The sequence below is a fragment of the Corvus moneduloides genome, chromosome 4 (genome assembly GCF_009650955.1).
Source record: "Corvus moneduloides isolate bCorMon1 chromosome 4, bCorMon1.pri, whole genome shotgun sequence".
NCBI classification, from domain to species: domain Eukaryota; kingdom Metazoa; phylum Chordata; class Aves; order Passeriformes; family Corvidae; genus Corvus; species Corvus moneduloides.
In genome coordinates, this window is record NC_045479.1 from 9085904 (window position 1) to 9106392 (window position 20489).

At 42.5% G+C, this 20489-nt stretch overlaps 1 protein-coding gene across 1 annotated transcript in view; it reads left to right on the forward strand.

Moving 5' to 3' along the window:
• The window catches only part of ETV6 (ETS variant transcription factor 6), a 135550-nt gene that overhangs the window by 96856 nt on the left and 18205 nt on the right, over window positions 1-20489 (forward strand). Inside the window, exons 4-5 of the mRNA XM_032106039.1 lie at window positions 2257-2391; window positions 6953-7495. Of these exons, the coding sequence (XP_031961930.1) occupies window positions 2257-2391; window positions 6953-7495 (678 nt within the window). The remainder of the gene's footprint in view (window positions 1-2256; window positions 2392-6952; window positions 7496-20489) is intronic.

The following is a 20489-nucleotide window of genomic DNA, read 5'->3' on the forward strand; positions in this document are numbered from 1 at the left end:
TCAGGGGTGTTTAACTAAATATGAGTTGCAGGCTTTTTTTTTTATGACCATATAAAGTACTCCTGTTAAATATAAAGGCTTGCACTTCAATCACTATAGGTGATCAAAAAGCTTGGACCAAGTGGTGACAGAATTGCTGTGAGGAGGCTTCCAGTGCAAGGCTCACAAGGTGCAGGAGTACAGCTGGTGCTGCTTGGATCCAGCTGATAATCAAGCTGTGGGTCTAATTCTGCACCAACCTGCTTGGTCACTCTCCACAACCATCCTCCTGCAGAATCTGCCTCACAAAATGTTGCTTATGTTTAGCGTATATAAAGTTTTTAAAGTGTGTGCTTCAAGTCCAGGACTAATTTTTTATGGAAGAAGAGTCCAAACATTAATGTCTGTTGTCGCTGTAGTACCTTAGTGAGAACTGATGCCTAGAAATGTCTTCTTTTTTTTTTTTTTTTTTAAATTCTGGTACACCACTTGGAATTATTTCCTTAAAAATTAGACCTGCTTGAAGCAAAAGGAGTATTGAAAACAGGGATGTGGGCAAGGACTGCAAGGGACACCTTTATGTATGTGGTCTGCAACTCCCCTTCCTGCCTGCAAGATATGCCCCTATTCTTCCCCTTGTGTGCTGTGAGGGCACACTTGAAATAAGCAGGATTAAAAATGTTTGTAGGCTGGAAATAGTGTTCCCAGTGAAGAGCATCTGACTTGCAAAATCTCACTTTATTCAGAAGGTTAAGATGAATTTGGAATGAAGTAATCCAGCTGAAGGCCTTCTCCCTTGCATTTTGTCTCTTCCTTCTCTCCAGGTATTCCCCACTGATAATAAACCTTGTGGAGGATATCTGAGTCAGTCCCTGGAAATTTAGATAACTGTAGGTAAAGGGACATTACCTCAGCATTTCCCAGAATTAAATGTACGTGAAATTTAAGAACTGTGAAATAATGTTTTCCACAGAGGCATTAAGTTTTTCCAGACTGAGGCCACACGAAAGCTGTATCGTTTCCCCTCATGGTTAAAGCAGGAGAAGGGCATCCACTCCCACAGTCTTGCCAGTAAAGGGCTCACAGCCCCACAGCTGTTCTGTTCAGGGCTGCCCAGGGAAGGGAGGCAGCAGAGGAGGGAGGGAGGGATTGCCAAACGCTTTTCACCATCTTAACATTGCTGCATCTGGGTGATGCAGAAGTCTCAGCTATTTCATTAGGTAAAAAAAAAAAAAAAAACAGACGCAGACAGCTTTATGGACGTTTTCACCAGTCTGTCAGGCCAATCACAAGAGGTACAAATTTGCTACCTTATTGCTCAGCGTGTTACAGCACTAGTTATTTATGATTATGCCACCATTGCATTCAGTGATGAAAATTATGTGGTAAAATCACTTTTTAGAGTTTCATGTAACTGGGTGCTCAAGGCTTTGTTTTTAATTAGGTTTTCAGGTATTGCAATCACCTTTTAAAAATGCCCTAAAGTCACTGCTGAGACAGTAAAAGCACCCAAGATGTTAAAAATAAAGGAAGCTGAACTATGGAAAGCAGTACAGCTTTAACTGTTTCACACCGAGAAACTCAAGTTGCCCACAAATAGAGTATTGGCGGTTTACAGAGACAAGGGACAAATGGTGCACAGCTTACAATCTCATAGAAACAACTACTAAAAAAACCTCATGTTTGAGAAAACTCTCCCAGAAAATCTAAGGTTTCCTAAGTGAAACTTCACTAACTCATTTTCAGATAGCGTGTAATCGTTGCAACCTGTTCCTCTGTAATATGAGCAGTGACAAACAGAAGAGAGCAGGCAGAATGAAAAGTCAACAGACTTCCTACCCTGTGATGTACAATTTCACTTTGAAATGTGCAACCAGTTACACCAGACAAAATGCATAAGTACCTATGTGCTTTGTGTAGATGTTGGAATAAGGTCATCCATACAAGATGTAATTTATAAAAGGCACAAAATAAGCAGTTAGTCCATTGGTCTCCTGGATATTGCGGTGTTATGTTCCATTAAGGAAAGACACAGCAATTTTGGTGCCAGGGAATGTCGTTCTGTTTTGCCACAGTCACACTCAGAGGTGTGATGTGCCTTTTTTTCCTTTCAAAGGAGAACTTTGCATAGCAGTGAAATGCAGGATTTTACTGCTAGCATTTTTGGGTCTGAAAATAGCACCCAGGAGCCATGAATTTGTGCATCAGATGGCTAAATGAGTCTTCTCATCAGTTATGTACATTTTCATTTCCTTTTTCCTGCTGTGTGTCTTTTAGGTGATGTTTTGTATGAACTCCTTCAGCATATCCTGAAGCAAAGGAAAGCTCGTATGCTCTTCACACCTTTCTTCCACCCTGGGAACTCTATCCATGCTCAGCCAGAGGTCATACTGCACCAGAATCATGATGAAGGTAACTCTGTCTCATTCTTACAGCAGCTGCCATTACAGAGGCGAGTAGGAATTACACCATTTTCTTGCTCCAAAGTTACTAAAATAAAGCTGTTCTTCTCCCTCTGTCTCCATAGCTTTGGAACAATCAAATGGTCTAGTGAGTCAACAAGCCCTTCTCCATTTATCTTCTATAATTTTGTTCTGTTTCCAAAGCATCTTTAAAAGCTATGTCAGATACAGATTAAAAAGCAGAAAGTTTTGTTGACCCTATTGATTCATTTTTCCTCACACCCAGTTAGGTAGACAAAGTTGCTTCATGGACTTTTAGTATCCTGGAGATGCAGCTAAATGCAGTTGTTGGCAGAGCAAGGGAGGGCAGCTTCAGAGGGGAACATCCAACTCCAAGTCACTTCAGCTGACAGTCTGTCAGAACATCATGCCAGAGTTCCTGGCACTGAGCCCATCAGGTTGCTCAGCTGTTGGGCTGGTTGAACAATTCCCTGTGAGAGAAGGGGGCTTCAGCAGGTTTTCTCTCATTTTTACTATCAGAATTACTTGCTTAGGACTAGTAGTGTCCACACGTACCATGAGTGTCAGAGGTGATGAAAAAAGAATAGTTAAGTTTGTGGAATTGCATATTTGGGCTTCTTCTACAAAAAGTAAGTGTGCCTCTTTTCAATGGAAAATTGAGGTTTTAATTTCTTTAAAAATACACATACTGAAGTACTCCTTGGATTTCTTGGATATATAACAGAAAAATACCAAACTTAAGTTTTTTCACAGGTCCTTTCCATGAAAGCATCAGGCAGAATTCTTTTTCTTTAATTAAAAATGAACTTAATTTTGAATTTAAAAATCTAGGAAAAAGTTGTGTTAGTCCTTTTTTGAGTAAACAGGAGAAGAGAATGTAAGTGAGTGAAGATGTCACCCGGATCTCTGCTAACTGGAGAAAAGATGTATTAATTCTATTTGATATGAATGTATTTCAAGATTCAACATGGAATTACAAGAGAAGATTCAGGGGTGCTGTCAGACCTGTATAAGTTGCCTGTGGCCAGTCTGAGGTAGCCAGAGTGAAATGGCACCAGCAAAACCCTGAGACTAAGCCAACAGCAGGACAGCAGCAGGTGGAATAAGGACGCTCCAAAGTGTTTCCACACAGCCGTGTATATATTCCAGGTTAGATGAGGGTGCTGCAGGTCAATATGAGGTTCAGTTGGCAAAGTTGTGCAAGAGACAGTTGCCTGCTCTTTTAGTAAAATCTCAGTCTTTTCCTCAAGCTTGGCCTTCACCCACGAGTGTTCCCATTCGAAATGTCAAACAGAAATACTAGCTGCTCTCTTGGACATTCCTACATTTAACATATGGAGCAACTTCGACTAGAGAGGATTTCACAGGGATCGTCAGTTGGCCTTTCATATGTGTCATTTAAAAAATAAGTCCTGTACAGTCTAGTGATTAAGAAACAACTTGGATTTTTTCCATACAATACTCTGGCTGCTGATGGTACCACTGTTTTTGCTTAGACAACTCTGTGCTATTACTTAAAACTTTTCTTTATAATGACAAAAATTAGTTCTTGGTTTGCTGTGAGAGGAACTTCAACATAAGCAAAATAAACTACAGCTTTGCCTGCCACAAGACTGAGCAATCAAAAAATCTCTATGCCAAAAATTTACAGGCAGGTGAATTTGTTTATTTTGACATTACTTCTTCCTCCTGTTTCACAAAGTCACTTGGGAGAAAGTAGCACAATTGAGTTTTCATTTTCCCTCAGCAAAATGCAACTTAGTTAAAAAAGGAGAATGAATGTGGGGAGCAGAACTTAATCCTGGCTAACTCATGAACTGTGACAGAGGGGACAGGTTCTACTTTGGCACTATTTTGAGTGGTTAAACTTCACAGGTGATGTATCCTTATTACAATCCCTCCTTACTCCAGTGATCTTTTTCCATTTTCTGGCTCTTTTGCCTATTTCCTAATGGATTATACTTATGATCCTGCTTTTAAATGCTTTCCTTTTCATCTAGTGGTTTTTTACTAGGCTTAAACAAAGGGGGTTTGGCTGTTTGAAATCAATTGACTGCAGTTCAGGATATTGGCTTGGAATGGGCTCTGTCCCTGCAGAGGGATGAGCAATGGAAAGTGAATTACCTTCATCTCCAGTGGTCCTTCTGACGGAGCTTTGAGTCATTTGATGGGATGCCATGCAGGAAGCTTACACTGTCATTCCCTGCACTTCTTTTGTGGGTAAGCAGAGACTGCCAATCTTTGGGACTGTCATGCCAGCAATTGCTCACTCCCAGAGTAAGTGCAGCCCCACCCATCCCTATATGGATAGGTCAGCAAATTTCCTGGGAGGTGAATTTCCTTTCACAGCTCTGTCGTCAAGAAAAGAGTATTGCTCATTTGGAATGAAGGGCCAGAGTGAATCTAGTGCTGCGTGAAATGATACACCATATGTGCTCAACTTACAATCACCAGATGTGTCAAGGAATGAATGTGATGAGGATTTTATTCTGTTTATTATGTTCAGGGTCATTTGTGGCAGTCCTGCTTGGAGCTGAGCTGGAATTGTTTCATGGAAAACAGCATCTTTGGCCATGAGGGAATTGTTTTGTTAAGTACTTTAAGAGAAAGATCTTGAAGGAAAGTAAACCACTAGTGTGTATCCATTTGTGGTGTTTCCTCTTCCTGCTTTTCCAAGAGTTCCTTGGTCTCTACTTTCTGTCCCCTCTGTCCAGGTTCAGTATCACCATGGTTTGGAAGCAGACAGGTAGGAACACTTCTGTTTGGAGTTTGTCAGAGCCAACTAATGTTTGCTGAGAGCTTGGTGGAAAGCGCAGCAGGGCATTCATTTCTGCTTTAAAGATAGTTGCTCCCTTCAGCCAAGGTGTTAAATAAATAGGACAAACAATATTCTGGTCTATATTTACAGGCTAAGAATGAGCACAGTGCATTTGCATGTACAGTGATGGGGTGGATGGTTTGTAGAAGATAGGACACTTGAGTAAAATTTGGGAATGAGTTTTCTTTCTGTTGTGGCAAAGAAAGGAGACTGTAAGGAAAGACAGCCACAGAGGTAGATACAATTGTAAATTTTTCCTCTTTGATCTTCATTTGGGCTATCTCACATTAGCTGGCCAGATTGTATTTAAAACTGTTTAGGTTTAAGCAAGAACAATATATAGCTCTGGAGTTTCATGTCCTCCAGCTGTTCCATTGTGAGTACCTTGAATAGCCCTACAAATGCATTTTTCTTGTCTGGGAAGACAGGTGTGTTTAATAAGTATTCTAGAGCAATGTAGGTTCTGCCTAAAATTCCAGGTTTTCCTGTAGACTTTAGTGTTCTTGTGCAGATGCTATGCCACTGCCTGGCACTACATTTTCTCAGGACTTGAGCTTTACCTGTTCAGGCCTTTCCCTGGGTATGTGCCGATCCATCTCCTGATGCCTGCCTGGGTTCCAGAGCAGCAGGAGCCCTTGAGTCTTCACCTCAACAGGGTCTTCAGCAGGTGTCACTGCCTTGGCAGAGAGCAAGAGAATCATTTATGGTTCAGAGAAAAAGGAATGAACAAACAGGCAGCCTCAGATAGGCAGCTACTTGTTTCAGTTTTTGCCATGTACCCAGAAGTTTCCTTCTGTTATCACCCAAGGCTTTCAGCAAACAGCACTGAAATTTGATCTTTGTTTTTCTGATAAAAAGCTGTTAGTCACTGTAGTACTGGTGGTACTTTCCTCTTTGTCAGTAGTTTCCCAAGTCAAAATTGATGGCCTTAGCTTACCTGAAAGTTTGCACTGGCAAACATTTTAATTTTGTGAGAGGATTGGTGGTGGTTTATCTCCCCACTACTGTTAAGCTGGGAAGTGTGTTCTGCAGTAATGCAAAAGTGATGCTAGAAGTCCTCCTGCTGAAGGCATCTAAGTGCTTTTATGGGACAACCCAATAGTAGACACCACAGACTAAATAAAAGAAGATGAAAATATCCTTATGAAGATGCAACATGCTCTTAAAATCAAGGCAGAGATAAAATGTAGGGTTTCACAAAGAGCTTCCTACCTGGGTTTTTTTAAACAACCCAGTCCATATTTCAGACTGAGTTATTCTCTACCTTGACCTAAGCTTCTACCGTCTAAAACTTAATACCTGGTATTTTCCTGTAGACATTTTCTTTTTTTTTTTTTTTCCCTTCTACCTTACAGTGCTCATCATGGTACAGTAAGAGGAACAACACGGAGAGACATGAATGGCAGGAGAAAAGTTTCAAAAAATTTGTACAGAAACACAGTTAGTACAGCTAAATCAGATCTTACTTTCTTCACAAGTATTCCAGTCAGCTTCTCAAAATGGGATTTCTCTTAGTGTGTTTTCCAAGGAGCTATGGCTGGTGGAGGAAGATTGTTTTCACTGTTTTCATTCTGTGTAGAAATAATAACTGTCTGCATTTATGCAGTACTTTTCTGGGCATCTGTAGGTCACACAAATAAAAAACATTTTCAGGCTGCCAGCAGTAGAGCCTACACCTTGATCACAATACAGACAATCTATATTTTGGGGACTTTTTTTTTTTTCTCCACAGATAGCTTTGTGCAGAGACCTTCGAGACCATCCACAGAAACAGTCCACCACAACCCCCCAACCATTGAACTGTTGCATCGCTCGCGGTCACCCATCACCAACAACCACCGTCCGTCACCAGACCCCGACCAGCGGCCACTGAAGTCCCCCATGGACAGCACTCTCCGTCGCCTGTCCCCGGCCGACAGGGTGCCGGGGACAAGGCACCAGCACGAGAACAACCAGCAGGAGCCCTATCCTCTCTCAGTGTCCCCAATAGAAAACAACCACTGCCCGCCTCCTTCCGAGGTGCTCCAGAAGCCCTCCAGCCCTCGCCAGGAGAACACCAGGGTCATCCAGCTGATGCCCAGCCCTATCATGCATCCTTTGATACTGAACCCCAGGCACTCCGATTTCAAACCACCGAGGTTGTCTGAGGATGGGCTGCACAGGGAGGTCAAGCCCATCAACCTGTCCCACCGAGAAGAGTTAGCTTATATGAACCACATCATGGTGTCTGTCTCCCCTCCCGAGGACCACGCGATGCCAATCGGGAGGATAGCAGGTAAGGGACATTCTCTAGGCTACACCAAAATTGATTCTCTTCATTCATAACTAACCATGCTTTGTTTTAAGAGTTTCTTGTTTCCTTTTGCTACTCTGTGACATGAAGAGTTTACTGGCATTCTGCAAGTTTCACTACATCTGTGGCTTAGGCAGTGAAGTATTAATAAACCAGTTTCATGGCAGATAAGCAGAAGAGCAGAATGACTTGCCTGTGACCACAGAATGTGTAATTGGTATTGAAACATTTGCATCCTGACGCTCGCTGCCTCTCCACCCGCTAGCAATCCATTCATTTCCCAAGATACCCATCTCTGAAGCCTTGTTCTGCAAAGAGATAGTTTTCCAAGAATTCCATTGACATTAGTGTCCAATCCTATGGAAAGGAAGAAACTCGCTGTCAGTGGCCTTTGAAATAATGCAGTGTCAAGCCCATTATGAAGCTGGCAGGACTAATGAAATACCACCCCGGAGTCCTACTTCGTAGCCTTTCCTGGGCTTCTCCCATCAGGATTGTCCCTTTTTACAGAAACAAGGTTGGCTTTGTCCCACACAAACCACAGGCATTGTCTCACTTTTGTTATCGTAAATAACCGACATCACAGCAGCTGAATCAGGAAGCTGAGGTTACAGAAAATGTTTCTTGTACTCCAAAGGGAACTGTAAATAGAGAGGGAGAGGGGGAGGGGGAATCCAACCACTTCAGAAATACTCTGGATGCCCCAGTAACCAATTTCTTTTGAGAGATGTAACTACACACCACACCCAGAAAGATTCCATGCAGTTGTGTCAGTAGTGACCTAATGTGATCCCCAGCTCCTGTGGGGTGTTACACATGTCCACAGAGGTACATTTTAAAACACCTTGTTCTTTTTTGTCCTTACATGCCTTAAATTTGTTACAGATGTGGTGCTGCCTCAGATTTAATGAGGAAGATTTTCTATATTCTTAAGACTTACCACTTTAAATTCCAAAGATATATATCTTACCATCTAGTCAAGATCAAGCACAGCAAGGACCATGATCCTTTCACATAATAGAAAGATGAGTTCCAGAAATGAATCTTTTGACATTTTTGCCTGGCTGACATTTGTCTCTTTTCTTTGGATTTTTATTACCCACAAAATTCTCAGCAAGTTAATAAATATACTTAAAGTTATGGCAGAGAAAACACCCTACTGGTTGCATCACTGGAGATTACCTTCCCACAAAGTATTGTTGGGAGATCAAGGCAGTTAATTTTTATTTCCCAAAAAGAAACATTCTCTAAGAATAAACCCTAATCTGAAATAAATGTAAGAAAAAATATTGAGAGTACGTGGTGGTGTAATTTTTTTACTTTAATCTCAGGTGTTTTCTTAGATAGTTGGTAATCTTTGGTTTCTGCATGTTGTGCAGTGGGTCCAGTGACACCAGCCCCAGTAACTTCCATGTCCTTTCTATCCCTATGTTGTTTGCAGGGCAACAGAGCCTAAGCCCCTGGAAATCTGGGCCTAACACAGTTGCTTGGCAAGTATGTTTAGCCATTTAAAATGTTATCCAAAGTCTATACTTGCAGACTGAGGTGCTTTCACTTGCAGTCCCATGGCTTTGCGGAGACCCACAGGCAAGGGTGGCATATCTGAAACAGCTGATGAATTATTTCATGCCAGAAAGACCTGAAGTGTGTTCAAGCATTTGGTTCAGATGAGGGCAGAGTTTTATGGCCGAGGGTTGGGGAATCACAGAGTAGTTAGATTGATCAGATTTCTGCTGATAAATTGGCCAGTGTACTTCCATCAGCACCCCAAGTCCTTTAAGTGCTCACATGCCTCACTTGCTGTACAGGCACAAGCTACTGCTCCTATGGTTGGACTGTAATGGCCCCTGAACTGTAAACACCCTCTAAAGAGCTCACAGCTAATTTAAAGGTGATAAAAACTGGATTACTACCAAACAATTAGACAGCTCATGCTTCATGCCTGAAGTCAACTTCACTGGAGCTGTTCAATTCAATGGCAGCATACTTAGGCCCCCTAGAAAGAAAGTACCTTTCTACCTGCTTCCCACCCATCTCACAGCTCTCATAATTTCTTTTTTATGTGAGCATAAATGTATTTTTCATCTCAGCATCCTTACCTTTAGTGGCACAGTTAACATGGAGGTGCTTGACCAACCATGCTCGCCACTTCAGTGTGAGAGAGACCATGGAAGCTGTGAGACATGGCTCTTAAACTGCAAATGTACATCAATGCAGATATATTCTTTAAAAGGACTTTTCAGAAATCACTGGCTTCACTTCCATTTTCTTGATGAGGATGACTGATGGGTTGGGCACTGAAAAGATTTACCAAAAGTCCAGTGCCAGAGCTAAGAACTCAACTGTGGACGCTGGTGAGAAGAGAGCCTTGACTTCCTATGGCTTGCATGCAGGTGATTTTCAAGGGAGATAGTGATGAGGAGCTACTAGGGAAGCCTGGTAGGCTGCTGACTAAAACCTTAAGCTATGCTCCAGAACATCTTCTGTTCCCAGCTCAGATGTTTTATATTGTAGAAAGAATTTTCCCTAGACTTAAGACACCTCACAGCCTCATAAATCTGTTTACTTGTAGACAGAGTGTGTTTTTAAATGCAGCATGCAATTAGTTGGTTCTGAGAAAAAAAGCAATGTTTTTGCTTGCTGCTGTACACAAATACTCTCTTTTCAGGAGGTCGATCAATAGAGCTCTGGACTTTCTGTCAGACAAAATAATGACCTCTACTCACTGGCTGACTAATCTTTCCTACCTTTTTATGTAATACCATTTTTCAAAATATTAATTTTACTGGTAAAGCACTTTCCCTCTTACAGCAAAGGATTTCAAGTTGAAGGTCTTATTATCTTTTCATCTAAAGCCATTTAACACTTTTCTAGCAAAGCCAGAGGCATAAAGTATCTTTATATTACTCATTAAGGTCACATATATTATTCATCATTGGCTAGAGTTGATTTTGAAAATTATGTTTAGCTATCTTCTCAACACAATACGCACAAGTTTTTTCCATAACTTTGTCAGAACTGGAGGTCATTGTGTTGAGATGATCAAGAGGCAGATTTGCATCCCCTGCAAAGACACCAGGCAATGGATAAACTAAGTAACTCAGGCATCAGTAGTTACCTAGTTAACAGCATGTAAAAATATTAAAAATACCTCAAAAGGGGAGCTCAGCCGAGCGGTGTAATGGAGAGTTTTCCCCACTGGAACTGCTGATTCAAAGCAGCAACACTGTTGGTAGTCAGCTCCTAACTTGGACTCTAGCAAGCAGGCAGTCTATATATGGCTTACTTTTAGCTCCAAATTTTTTTCAATAGTTGATCTTGGTTCCCCACAGTCTCCAAGGATTTCTCTTTCCTGGGGGGGTGGGGGAGGGGGGAAATAGATACCTTTTTTCTCTTTTCTTTCTTTTTCTTTTTAAATACAGTTGCAGTTTAAATCAAGAGGGGCACCTCAAATTAGCCCTTCTGCAGACTGGAAGTTCTACTCCCCATGAACCTCTAGCTGCGAAGGTTTTGCTATCAAGCATTTTAGGGCTTTGCTATCTCGTAAAAGGTACTTCCCCAAGGTGCAGGAGGCAGTTATGGGACTATCCAACTATAATAGGGTTGGTTTCATCCTGACCTTTATCACATAGAGGTTGTCTTAGAAACATCCAAATTAAGCTAATGACATGGTGGTATTTACCTCACTTCTGATTCAGTCACTTAAAACTCACTAATACAATTCTGGATATTTCTTGTGAGGGGAAATACAATGCTGAGCAGGTCCCTGAGACTTCCAGCTCCCAGTGTCTTTTTCTGTACCAGCTCTGGGACTGAAAGGCTTGTTCACTAATCCACAGCATGCTGAAATCTAAAGGCAGGTGAGTCCTGTGCCTGGTGTTATCTGTTGGTGTGCTGCTCTTATCAGCTGGGTTACCTTAGCAACTGGGCTGTATCTGACTTTATGAGCTGCCAGATTTGTTTCTTCCCCTTCAGGAGTCTGGGGAAAAGCCAGGCAATGTTTAAACTGTTGGGAGGCACATTGTCTACCACTGTATTGGTTAGGCCCATAAAGCCATTGACTGCTGTTGGAATGAGGACAGACAAGATTCTTGCCCTGCCAAAGTCATGACAGAGAGCTGCTTCCAGATTTGCTCCTGGTTTACCTCAGCTTCTCAAGTGTGCCACATCCTGAGAGCACAGGGGCGTTGCTGAACCCCATGGATCTGTAGCAAGGTGTGTGTAAGTGACATCTCAATAAAAGCAGTGTGATGGCTGAAACCAAAAATGCAGTCCCATGGTAAGAGCACGTCAGCTATGGATGACTCACATTCTACTAAAATCCACACAACAGCACTTAGGATGGGCGTAGGCTCTGAGCATGGGGAGGTCTTCCAAAGGAGTATGATTGTTTTATGTGGGGACAGAGTTTGGAGGGGAACAGAATAATGGATTCTCCTGCTTTGTTTGAAAAAATCATTTGTGTGGGAGGGGAAAAGACAGGAGGGGACAGTGGAGTCCCCTTTTCACAAATACAGTGCTTTAAAAAAGTGCAAATCAACTGGTACTTTTTTCTGTTTATACTCTGGAGTTGGGCTGGAAAGCTTTTACATGAGGATAATTAAAACTCAGCTGATTGAGCTGTTAGATTTGGAACAGTAGACATTTAGAGCTTAAATATCAAAAAACACCAAACTTCAAACCACTGAACCTCAGCAGTGTCTCCTCACAACTTGACTACTAGGACTAGAGCCCCGGTGCCTACATCCATGGGACATTTACAACTGTGTCACATTGTAGGATGATCTTCTGGGTTTTTTTAACTCATATATGAGCAAAATCCTTTGTGCAAATGCACCACATTAGTTTATTATTTATAATGTGTTACAAGACATTAGTTTATTTTTCTTTCTGTACAAAACAGCTGTACAGGCACAGTTATTATGCAATGGCATCTGCTGGATGGTAGGGAGGGAGGGTGGGAAAGCAGGCAAAGAACAATTATGCCTTTGTAGTGAAGAGAGTAAAGACCAGCATCTAAGCACAACTTGGAAGTTACAGGTTTTGTAAGTGATACTGTTAGCCCTCACAGAAGGGCTGGAAAAAATGATGGAAAAGTTTATACTGGGTACTGTTGAAAGGCAGACATCAGGCACAGTCAGCCACAAAGGTAAATCCCATTTAACTAATTTGCTATCTTTGCATGATAAGGTCACCCACATGGTGGATGGAGGGAAGGTGGTGGGTATAGCTGTTTTGCATTTTAGGGAGGCTTTTTGTACTGCCCCTCACAGCAGGGTCGAGTTGCATGGCTGTGGGATGAGCAGGTTCCCAGTGCACTGCGTAAAGAGCTGTCTAAGGGCAGGGCCCAGAGGGTTGTAGCGCACAAGGCCACATCTGGCTGGCAGTGTTCCGCAGGGCTCAGTTCCAGGAACAGTCCTGTTCAATGTATTTATCAGCGATCTGCATGCAGAAGTTAAATGTGCCTTAAGCAATTTTACTGATGGTACCAAACTGGGAAGTGCTGTTGACTGTCTTGAGGGACAAGATGCCTTGCAGAGGGGTCTGTATAGATTGGAGCATTAGGCTGTGATTGATGGATGAAATCTGACAAGTCCAACTGGTAGATTCTGCACCTCGGGTGGAGCAGTGCTGGGCACAAATACAAATGGGGAGAGAAGTGTTTGGGGAGCATCCCTGCAGAGGGGGATCTGGGGATACTGGTCAACACCAGGCTCAGCATGAGTCAGCAGCGTGCCCTGGCAGCCAGGAGGGCAAACCACATCTGGAGTGTATCAAACACACAGCTGTTCTTTAGGACAGCACATAACATTGCTAACACCAAAGGAGCCTACCTGTGTACTCAGCTAAGACTGCCAAGGCCATCTTCTCCACTGTCATGAGTGATGAACCCAGCAGGATGTGACAGTGTAGAAGTGGCTGGTGGGCCTTTGATGAAACACAGACTTTGGGGGCAGCTTTGACAAGATGGTCACAGCAGCTGAGCAGTTACAAGTTACAGACTGGCAACGTACAGAAAGCCAAAACAGTGGTTCACTTGGCAATTCGAAGTTGTAAGTCGTAGGGGTTCAGTACCTGCTTTCCAGGGAACTGACCTTCCTTCCTGTAGGGGAGCAGCTCATATAGATAGATTGGAGCCTTGCAAAAACATGAAAATCCTGGTGTAAGGCTGGCCTGTGACTCCCATTTGGACATGACAGTGATAGTGTCGCTGGCCTTGTTTCATCATTTGCTCTTGCAATCATGTACACTTTTCATTTCCACTACATGCCATGTCTGTTTGAGCCCTTGTGGAAAGCCAGACTGCTGGAGAGACTGAAGTGTGGATGGGAGTCAAGCTCATAGAGCTCATATTCATAGGAGTTTTCATTTTAACCTTGAGAGTCTTCTTAACATGGCATGAACAAATAATTTCAGCCTGAAAGTGGGCCTTCCCTGCCAATTTAACTACTGACACTCAAGCTCAAACAATAGCCAAATAGCAATAGCTTGGACAGGTGGTTGTAGATTTTCTGTGAGGTGTCTTGCTTCACAACTGCCTCCATTCTTACTGCAGTTACAGGAGCAGAAGTTGCAGTTAGGGCTTGTTCAGGTCTGCTCAGAAGCCAGGAGTGACCAAGCCAGAGGAAAGCTCAGTCATTTAGATTTCATTCTTCTCATTACTGTACTGCAGTACCCATTTACATACCATGGCTAGACAGGTAAGTGGGTTCAGAGTACCCTAAGCATCCATTGGGGTCAGCAGGATGTTACAGTCTTTTAAGAAACTTCCCTCTTAATGAAAACAGGTCCCTTACTTTCCCTGTATACTGCATGCTTCCTTCAGGCTAGAGTTGTTCTGGTAATTCAGATTTCTTCTACAAAGCAAACCTGGATCACTTTGAATCCTCTTAGTTAAACCAGGAAAGCACACTGTTGTGTTTACAGTGTTGACACTACACTTAGACTGTCTCCCAAGACAGGCCTATTTAAGTCTGGCTTTAATACCAATCAGTTACAGGTGGCACACGTCAGTTTATGTTAATTCAAATTCACACCATTAAACTGGTAAGGCTGTTTGGGGAAGGGAGAGGAGAGGAGAGTTTGGCTGTGTTTCAATGTGGAGTTTTAACCCCAAGCAGGGGAGGTCACATCTCAGTTTTCTGCAAGGGACCCATCAGAAATCACCAGTTTACGGTTTATGAAGTCCCTTCAGGAGGGACTTCCTGGGAACACACCAGGAGCTGTGTCTTCCAGCCATGCTCACACCTGCCAGGGTACTCAGGGCTTTCTGAGAGAACACAGAAGTGAGGTTCATGGGAAGTAGTCTGTTATAGACAATGATTTTCTGCTCTTGAAAAAAGCCAGAAGTCTAAACCCAAGGCTGAACTGTCAGAAGATAGTAGAGGTTCTCACATTGTGGGGTTAAAAATTATTACCCTTGTTCGTAATGCCTTTGCTGCAATTAAGTCATTCCTGCTTTTGCCAGCTTCTCTGAAGTACAATTGTGAAGGTAAAGCTTCATTCTTAATTCTTAAATTCCTATCATTAATGTGTTTGGCCAGTTTTCTTATGTCAAAGAGGTTGTGAGGTGTTTGTAAGAAGTGCATGTGAACAGGCAGAGGTTGAATTTCTTTTCCTTTTCAGTCATTGCCTTTCATGAGCAGTAAAGGTGAGGAAAAGCCACAGGAGAATCAAAGACAGGTTTCTTTAGCAGGAGTCTTTTCTACCATGGTGGTGGAGCAGAAAAAGAACAGCACCTGAAGATAATACTGAAAATGCCCATCTATTTGGTGGGGATGGGGGAATGGAGCAGAAGAAGAGGACAGGAAGAAAAAACCTCTTTTTTAATACAGCAGTCTTGAGCTTTCAAAGTCTTTATCTTTCAAATGGTCTGTGACCCATCTCTTACATATTCATTGTGATTTCAGTGCTCTTTTCTACAACCACATGAGGTATATGAAGCTTTTGGATCCTCCTTCTCTGTACGAGTTTTTACTGCCAAAAACAGAGCCTGGCCTCATCTTGCTGTGTTATTTTTACAACCTCACAGCACAACTGTTTGCAGCATGACAGTCTCAGGTTTCTGCTCTCCTTCTGCCTGATCTCCCACTCAGCATTTGGGTACAAGACAAGCAACATACAACTGTTGTATTGTGTGATCTGGCAACCTCTTTACTCAGCCCCAGCTTGAATTTACTGAGCTGAACAAACAGTTGTCTGTCAAGAGGTTTCTCCACAAAAAAACATTGGCTTTACTGTACCAGCTTACCATCCTGCTTCCAGTAGCAACATTCACAGAAAGAAAACTATTCTCCCTCAGTGACCTGGACATGGATTAACATACATTCATGACCAGGGTGCTCCATCTCAGGATCAGTCAGTGCTCCCCCAGGCCTCAGAGCCATTTGAACCCTTAACCATGAGACTTAGTTACTTTTTTCTCCTGGGTTTGTCTGCTAAAGTGAATATGTCATGGATAGATATTGAGGCTGGATTGTATTTCAACACAGCATAATGCTACTGCAGCATGTCTCTTAAGGAAATTCCCCAGTCAGACCATTCCCAGGACTCTCTGGCAGTGGCACTCCCAAGGTCAGAGACTTTCTGAGACCGCAGGCCCTTCCCTGGCTCCAGTGACTGTGAATTACATCAGTTCATCATTTTGGCACCGTGAGCATCACCACGTTGTCTTCACACACTTCCGGTGTACTTACAGAAACTAGGGTGCCAGAGAACTTCCAGGTTCTGTTGATTAGTTTCAGTTGTGAACAGCCATTGTTTGCTTCGCTCTGAACAAATGCAGCTGAAGCACAAATCACCTTGGAAAATAAAGGGGGCCAAGCTTGGGAGAACTCTTCAGCTGGTAGGAATCACAGAACCATTTAAGTCAAATGATATCATGCTGGAGACATTTTAGGCTAACCTACACAGCAAGGGGTAAGGCCTCAGCTGATGTCAGAGGGAGTATGACAATGTTCCTTTGGCATCTCTTCCTGTGTGAAGCCAAGTTGGGTTCCAAGGCAGTCATCAGCCAGATCAAACACTTTTTATATAATGCTCTTCAGTGCAAGATGTGGGTGGGTCTTGCAAAACATTTCTGTGGTTACGAGAGGGTTTTGGTAGTTGATATGTGAAGAGGGCCAGCTCTGCACCATGGGCCTCATTTAAACAATAGAGGGCTCAGATAATTGTGGTTTAAGTAATATTTCAGTGCAGGGGAATGTTATATCTTGAACAAAAGAGGTCTTTAGCATGCATATGCCTATATTGTTAACAGCATTATTTCGTCCTAGGGAGTACAGTTGTGAGACCTCCCACTACTACAACATGAAGATGACCTTGGCCAAATGACTCATTTGTAATGGCTGGACAAATGTCAAAATACTAGGAACCCAAGATCCATAATGTTTAATTTACAGATCATTCTGAGATGGTATTTCATTTCTAAGGGATATTTATTACTATCATATAGCCATTAAGAAGTATTTATATGCTGGTATTCTTTAGGTGTGTATTCAGAAGACTCTGCCTAATCAATTAATAATAACATGGCTTTTATTAGCAGGAAACTGCTGCCTCTTGCGCGTGTAGGGCAGTGCTTATGGCAGACAATTTGAGAACCAACTAAGTACTCTACACCTTATCACTGCCTTGTGCATAACTATAAAAGTCTCTCTAGAAGCATTAGCTGCAGGAGGAAAGTTGTAGCCATACTTCTCCATTTGAAGCTGCAGATTGCCCTAATTCTCAGCTAATTACATAGTTCAGACTTGCCTAGTATTACGGCTGAGAAAATGGTTGGGCATGGAAGTGCCAGTGTTTAGGAGCCCTTTCCGCATTGCTGGGCCATTCACCACCTTCCCACTCCAGCTACATCACCTTAAAGCCTCTCAGTCCCAGCTCTACCCACAGCTAAATCTCTGTAGCTGCAGACTGTACAACGTTCAACCATCTGAGTTCACTTTAAAAAAAAGTATGTGTGTGCTAGGGGGAAATGATGTTTCCCCGTGCTAGAGAGGCATAGTTGCTTTCTAAGTAAGCTTATTTTAGCCAAAAGGCAGGAAATTGCAGCACGCCCAAACAATTTAGGTACCAGCCCTGACTCAACTCCCCAGCTGAATCTCCCACACTTTTAAACTTGCTTGGCATCAGCAACATCCACGTGCTTTCTTGCCATTACTCACTAGCCAACACACACCCTGTGGAGAGTCCCCTCATGCAGCAGCTCCTTTGGAGGCCTTCTGACAGCCAAGGAAGAGATTGAGTCTTCATGGAGTCATTCCCACCATCCAGACTTTTCTCATACAAGTGATTGACATTTACAAAACAACTATCCACGTACAAGTCCTTCTCTCCATTTCCACAATCCTTCCTAAAAATACACATCACACTTTTGACCTTCCTGGAGGATGCAACTTTCTGTATCATAGAATCATAGAGTATCCTGAGTTGGAAGGCACCCACAAGGATTATCAAAATCCAACTGCTGGCCCAAGAATCCCACCCGGTGCCTGAGCACATTGTCTGTCAGCTCCACCAGCCTTTTGTGGAGGTGCCTCTTTTCCCAGCAGAGAAGCTCCTTTTAAAAGCGTTCTCTAGCATTGCCTCTTCCTGGGTTTTGACCAATTTCACAGGCTTCCAAATGGGCTATACCATAATCCAAGTTCATTAGAGTCTCTGAGAGTTACCAGGGAGCCTCGACTCATTGTCTCTAATGTCCTATTAAAGATGGTCTCTACTGGTAGATGATTTAATTGCTGATCCTCTGTCAGTCACAGAGAACCCTCCAGGACCTCAAATTTTTTACTGCGCAGTCTGTGGTGACAGATACATAGGGCAACCATTTGTGGTTAAAAACAAACAAAAAACCCCTTGAGTGCCTGTGCTCAAATTCCTAAAGGTGTCCCAAGTGAAACTAGAAGGAAGGCAAGCTGCTTTGGTCCTGTGCAAGCAGAGCTCATACATAACTGAAGTGTGCTGCAAAGCATCAGCTGCTCCAAGATAACTAACAGTGTGCTCGGAGCTCTCAGCTCTGGGGAGAAGAAATTCAGTGAGCCTGAATCTTTTCTACTGGTGTTTGATGCTTTTTATTTCCTATTTGCAGTGGCTTGAGACACAGTTACCACAGTTGCCCTGCTGCTCATTAAATTACTGCAACTGAGTCATATATCTAAATTTGCTGATAGACAGCCGTATGGTTTGAAATCGAGTTTTTAAGTGGTTGTAGGAACCAAGCAGAGTTTTCAAGGATTTTCAGTTTTATTGTTGAAGCAAACAGCAGTCCCAGATACTTGGGTGGTTGGGGTTTTTTGCAAATTCCACCAGCCTACTAAATACCTTTGCAAGTCTGAGCAGCTCAGTCAGTTTAGAATATGGGATGGGGCCCTTGATCACTTAGGATTTTTCTTGTGAAGATCTCAAGATGCAGATCTGAGTTCTTGTCATCTGAAGTGTATTTATATTCAAGCTTAGCCTGCATCCATCCTAAAAACTAAGTGAACAACAAAAAACCAAATCTGCACTTGAATCCTAGCTCTTAGCATCTGAAGCTCTCTCTGTTTCCACCTAGACACCTGAGGCTGATTTTTTTTTGTGTGCTTCTTTGGTTTTGTGCGGAAGGGGGGCCCAGGGTGTGTGTCTGAATGTGAGAGAGAGATTAAAAATAACATTGCCTATTGCAAATAATGAGGTGAAAGTAAAGATGAGTGTAAATTGTATCTCTGCAGAACTGTAAATATGAGCTATAAGGTGCTGTAATTGGAGGTTGTCTGCCCTGGGTTGAACATTCAAGAATATGACAAAGCCTGACATTGACTGGCCTCTGCAGGAGCACCATCCCTCCAGCTGACCCCAAGGATTCTTGCACTAAAAAGCCATTTTCTATACATTTCTTGTATTGAAAGAGCTCTGGAATGAATTGCACATGTGTGAAAGAACCATTTAAGTGGGGCCTTACTACCCTTTTATCTGAGAACCTCCCACAATATTAAAAGGCACAAACCAGAAGAGCAATATAATCTCCCTTGTCTTGAATCATAAATGAAGTCTAGAAAAGTTTTTTCGGTGTATGTGGGTGTGTGTGCACTGTAAGAATTGTGTTTTGTGAATTTGTGAGAGGGGGAGATGACAAAAATTAAAGTAGTAGCCTTCAGTTTTTAGACCTCTCACTTAGTCCAGGGAAACTTGTGCCCAGGTTTCATTTTTTTAATCAAAACCTAGAAAAATTTCAAATGGGGATGGACATTTTTCTGTGGAAAATGTTTTTCTGTGAAAAATGTTAATGAAAAGAAGGCTTTTCTAACCAAAAAGTCTGTCTCTTTCCTTTCACATTCCTCCACAAGGCTTGTAGATGTCATGGATGAGGTGACCAGCAGGGTAGGTTTCAGAATGGGAACCTGCAATTTTTGCCAGATGTCATGTCTTCAAAACAAACTGCTTTATTCTTTGTAGAACTGGCAGGGAGAGACTGAAGCAAGGGCACTGGCAAACTAAGCTCTGGTTTTAGAGACAGTACTGGTGTCAGAGATACTCTTTGCAGTTTGAAAGTGGGAAAATAACTTTAAGATCTCTATCCATTTCAGGTGTACTCACTAAATGTGTTATTCATATCCTTTCTCAAAAAGTATTTTATATTCCCATGTCATCATCCCCATTGTAGCATGTGCCAACCCCAGACAGACAGACAGGAACAGAAAGACAGGCTGACAAGAATCCATTTTAGCACTTAGAAGCTGCATGTCTTTGGTTGCCAGCCCTTGAACAACTCTAACAAACCATTTCTCAGAGGCTGGTATTGCTTTCAAAGTAAAATGCAACCCCACAGCCACCTTAGAAATCGGGATAGCTGAGCTGTGAAAACCCTGTTGTTTCTGACAGCAGCAGTACCCCCAGCTCTGTACAATTCACTTTGCATATTCCTAGTGATTCTGTGCTGCACACACATATTGCAAACAGGAAGTAAGAGCAGTTCAGCTCTTGGCTTCCTCAGTCTCAA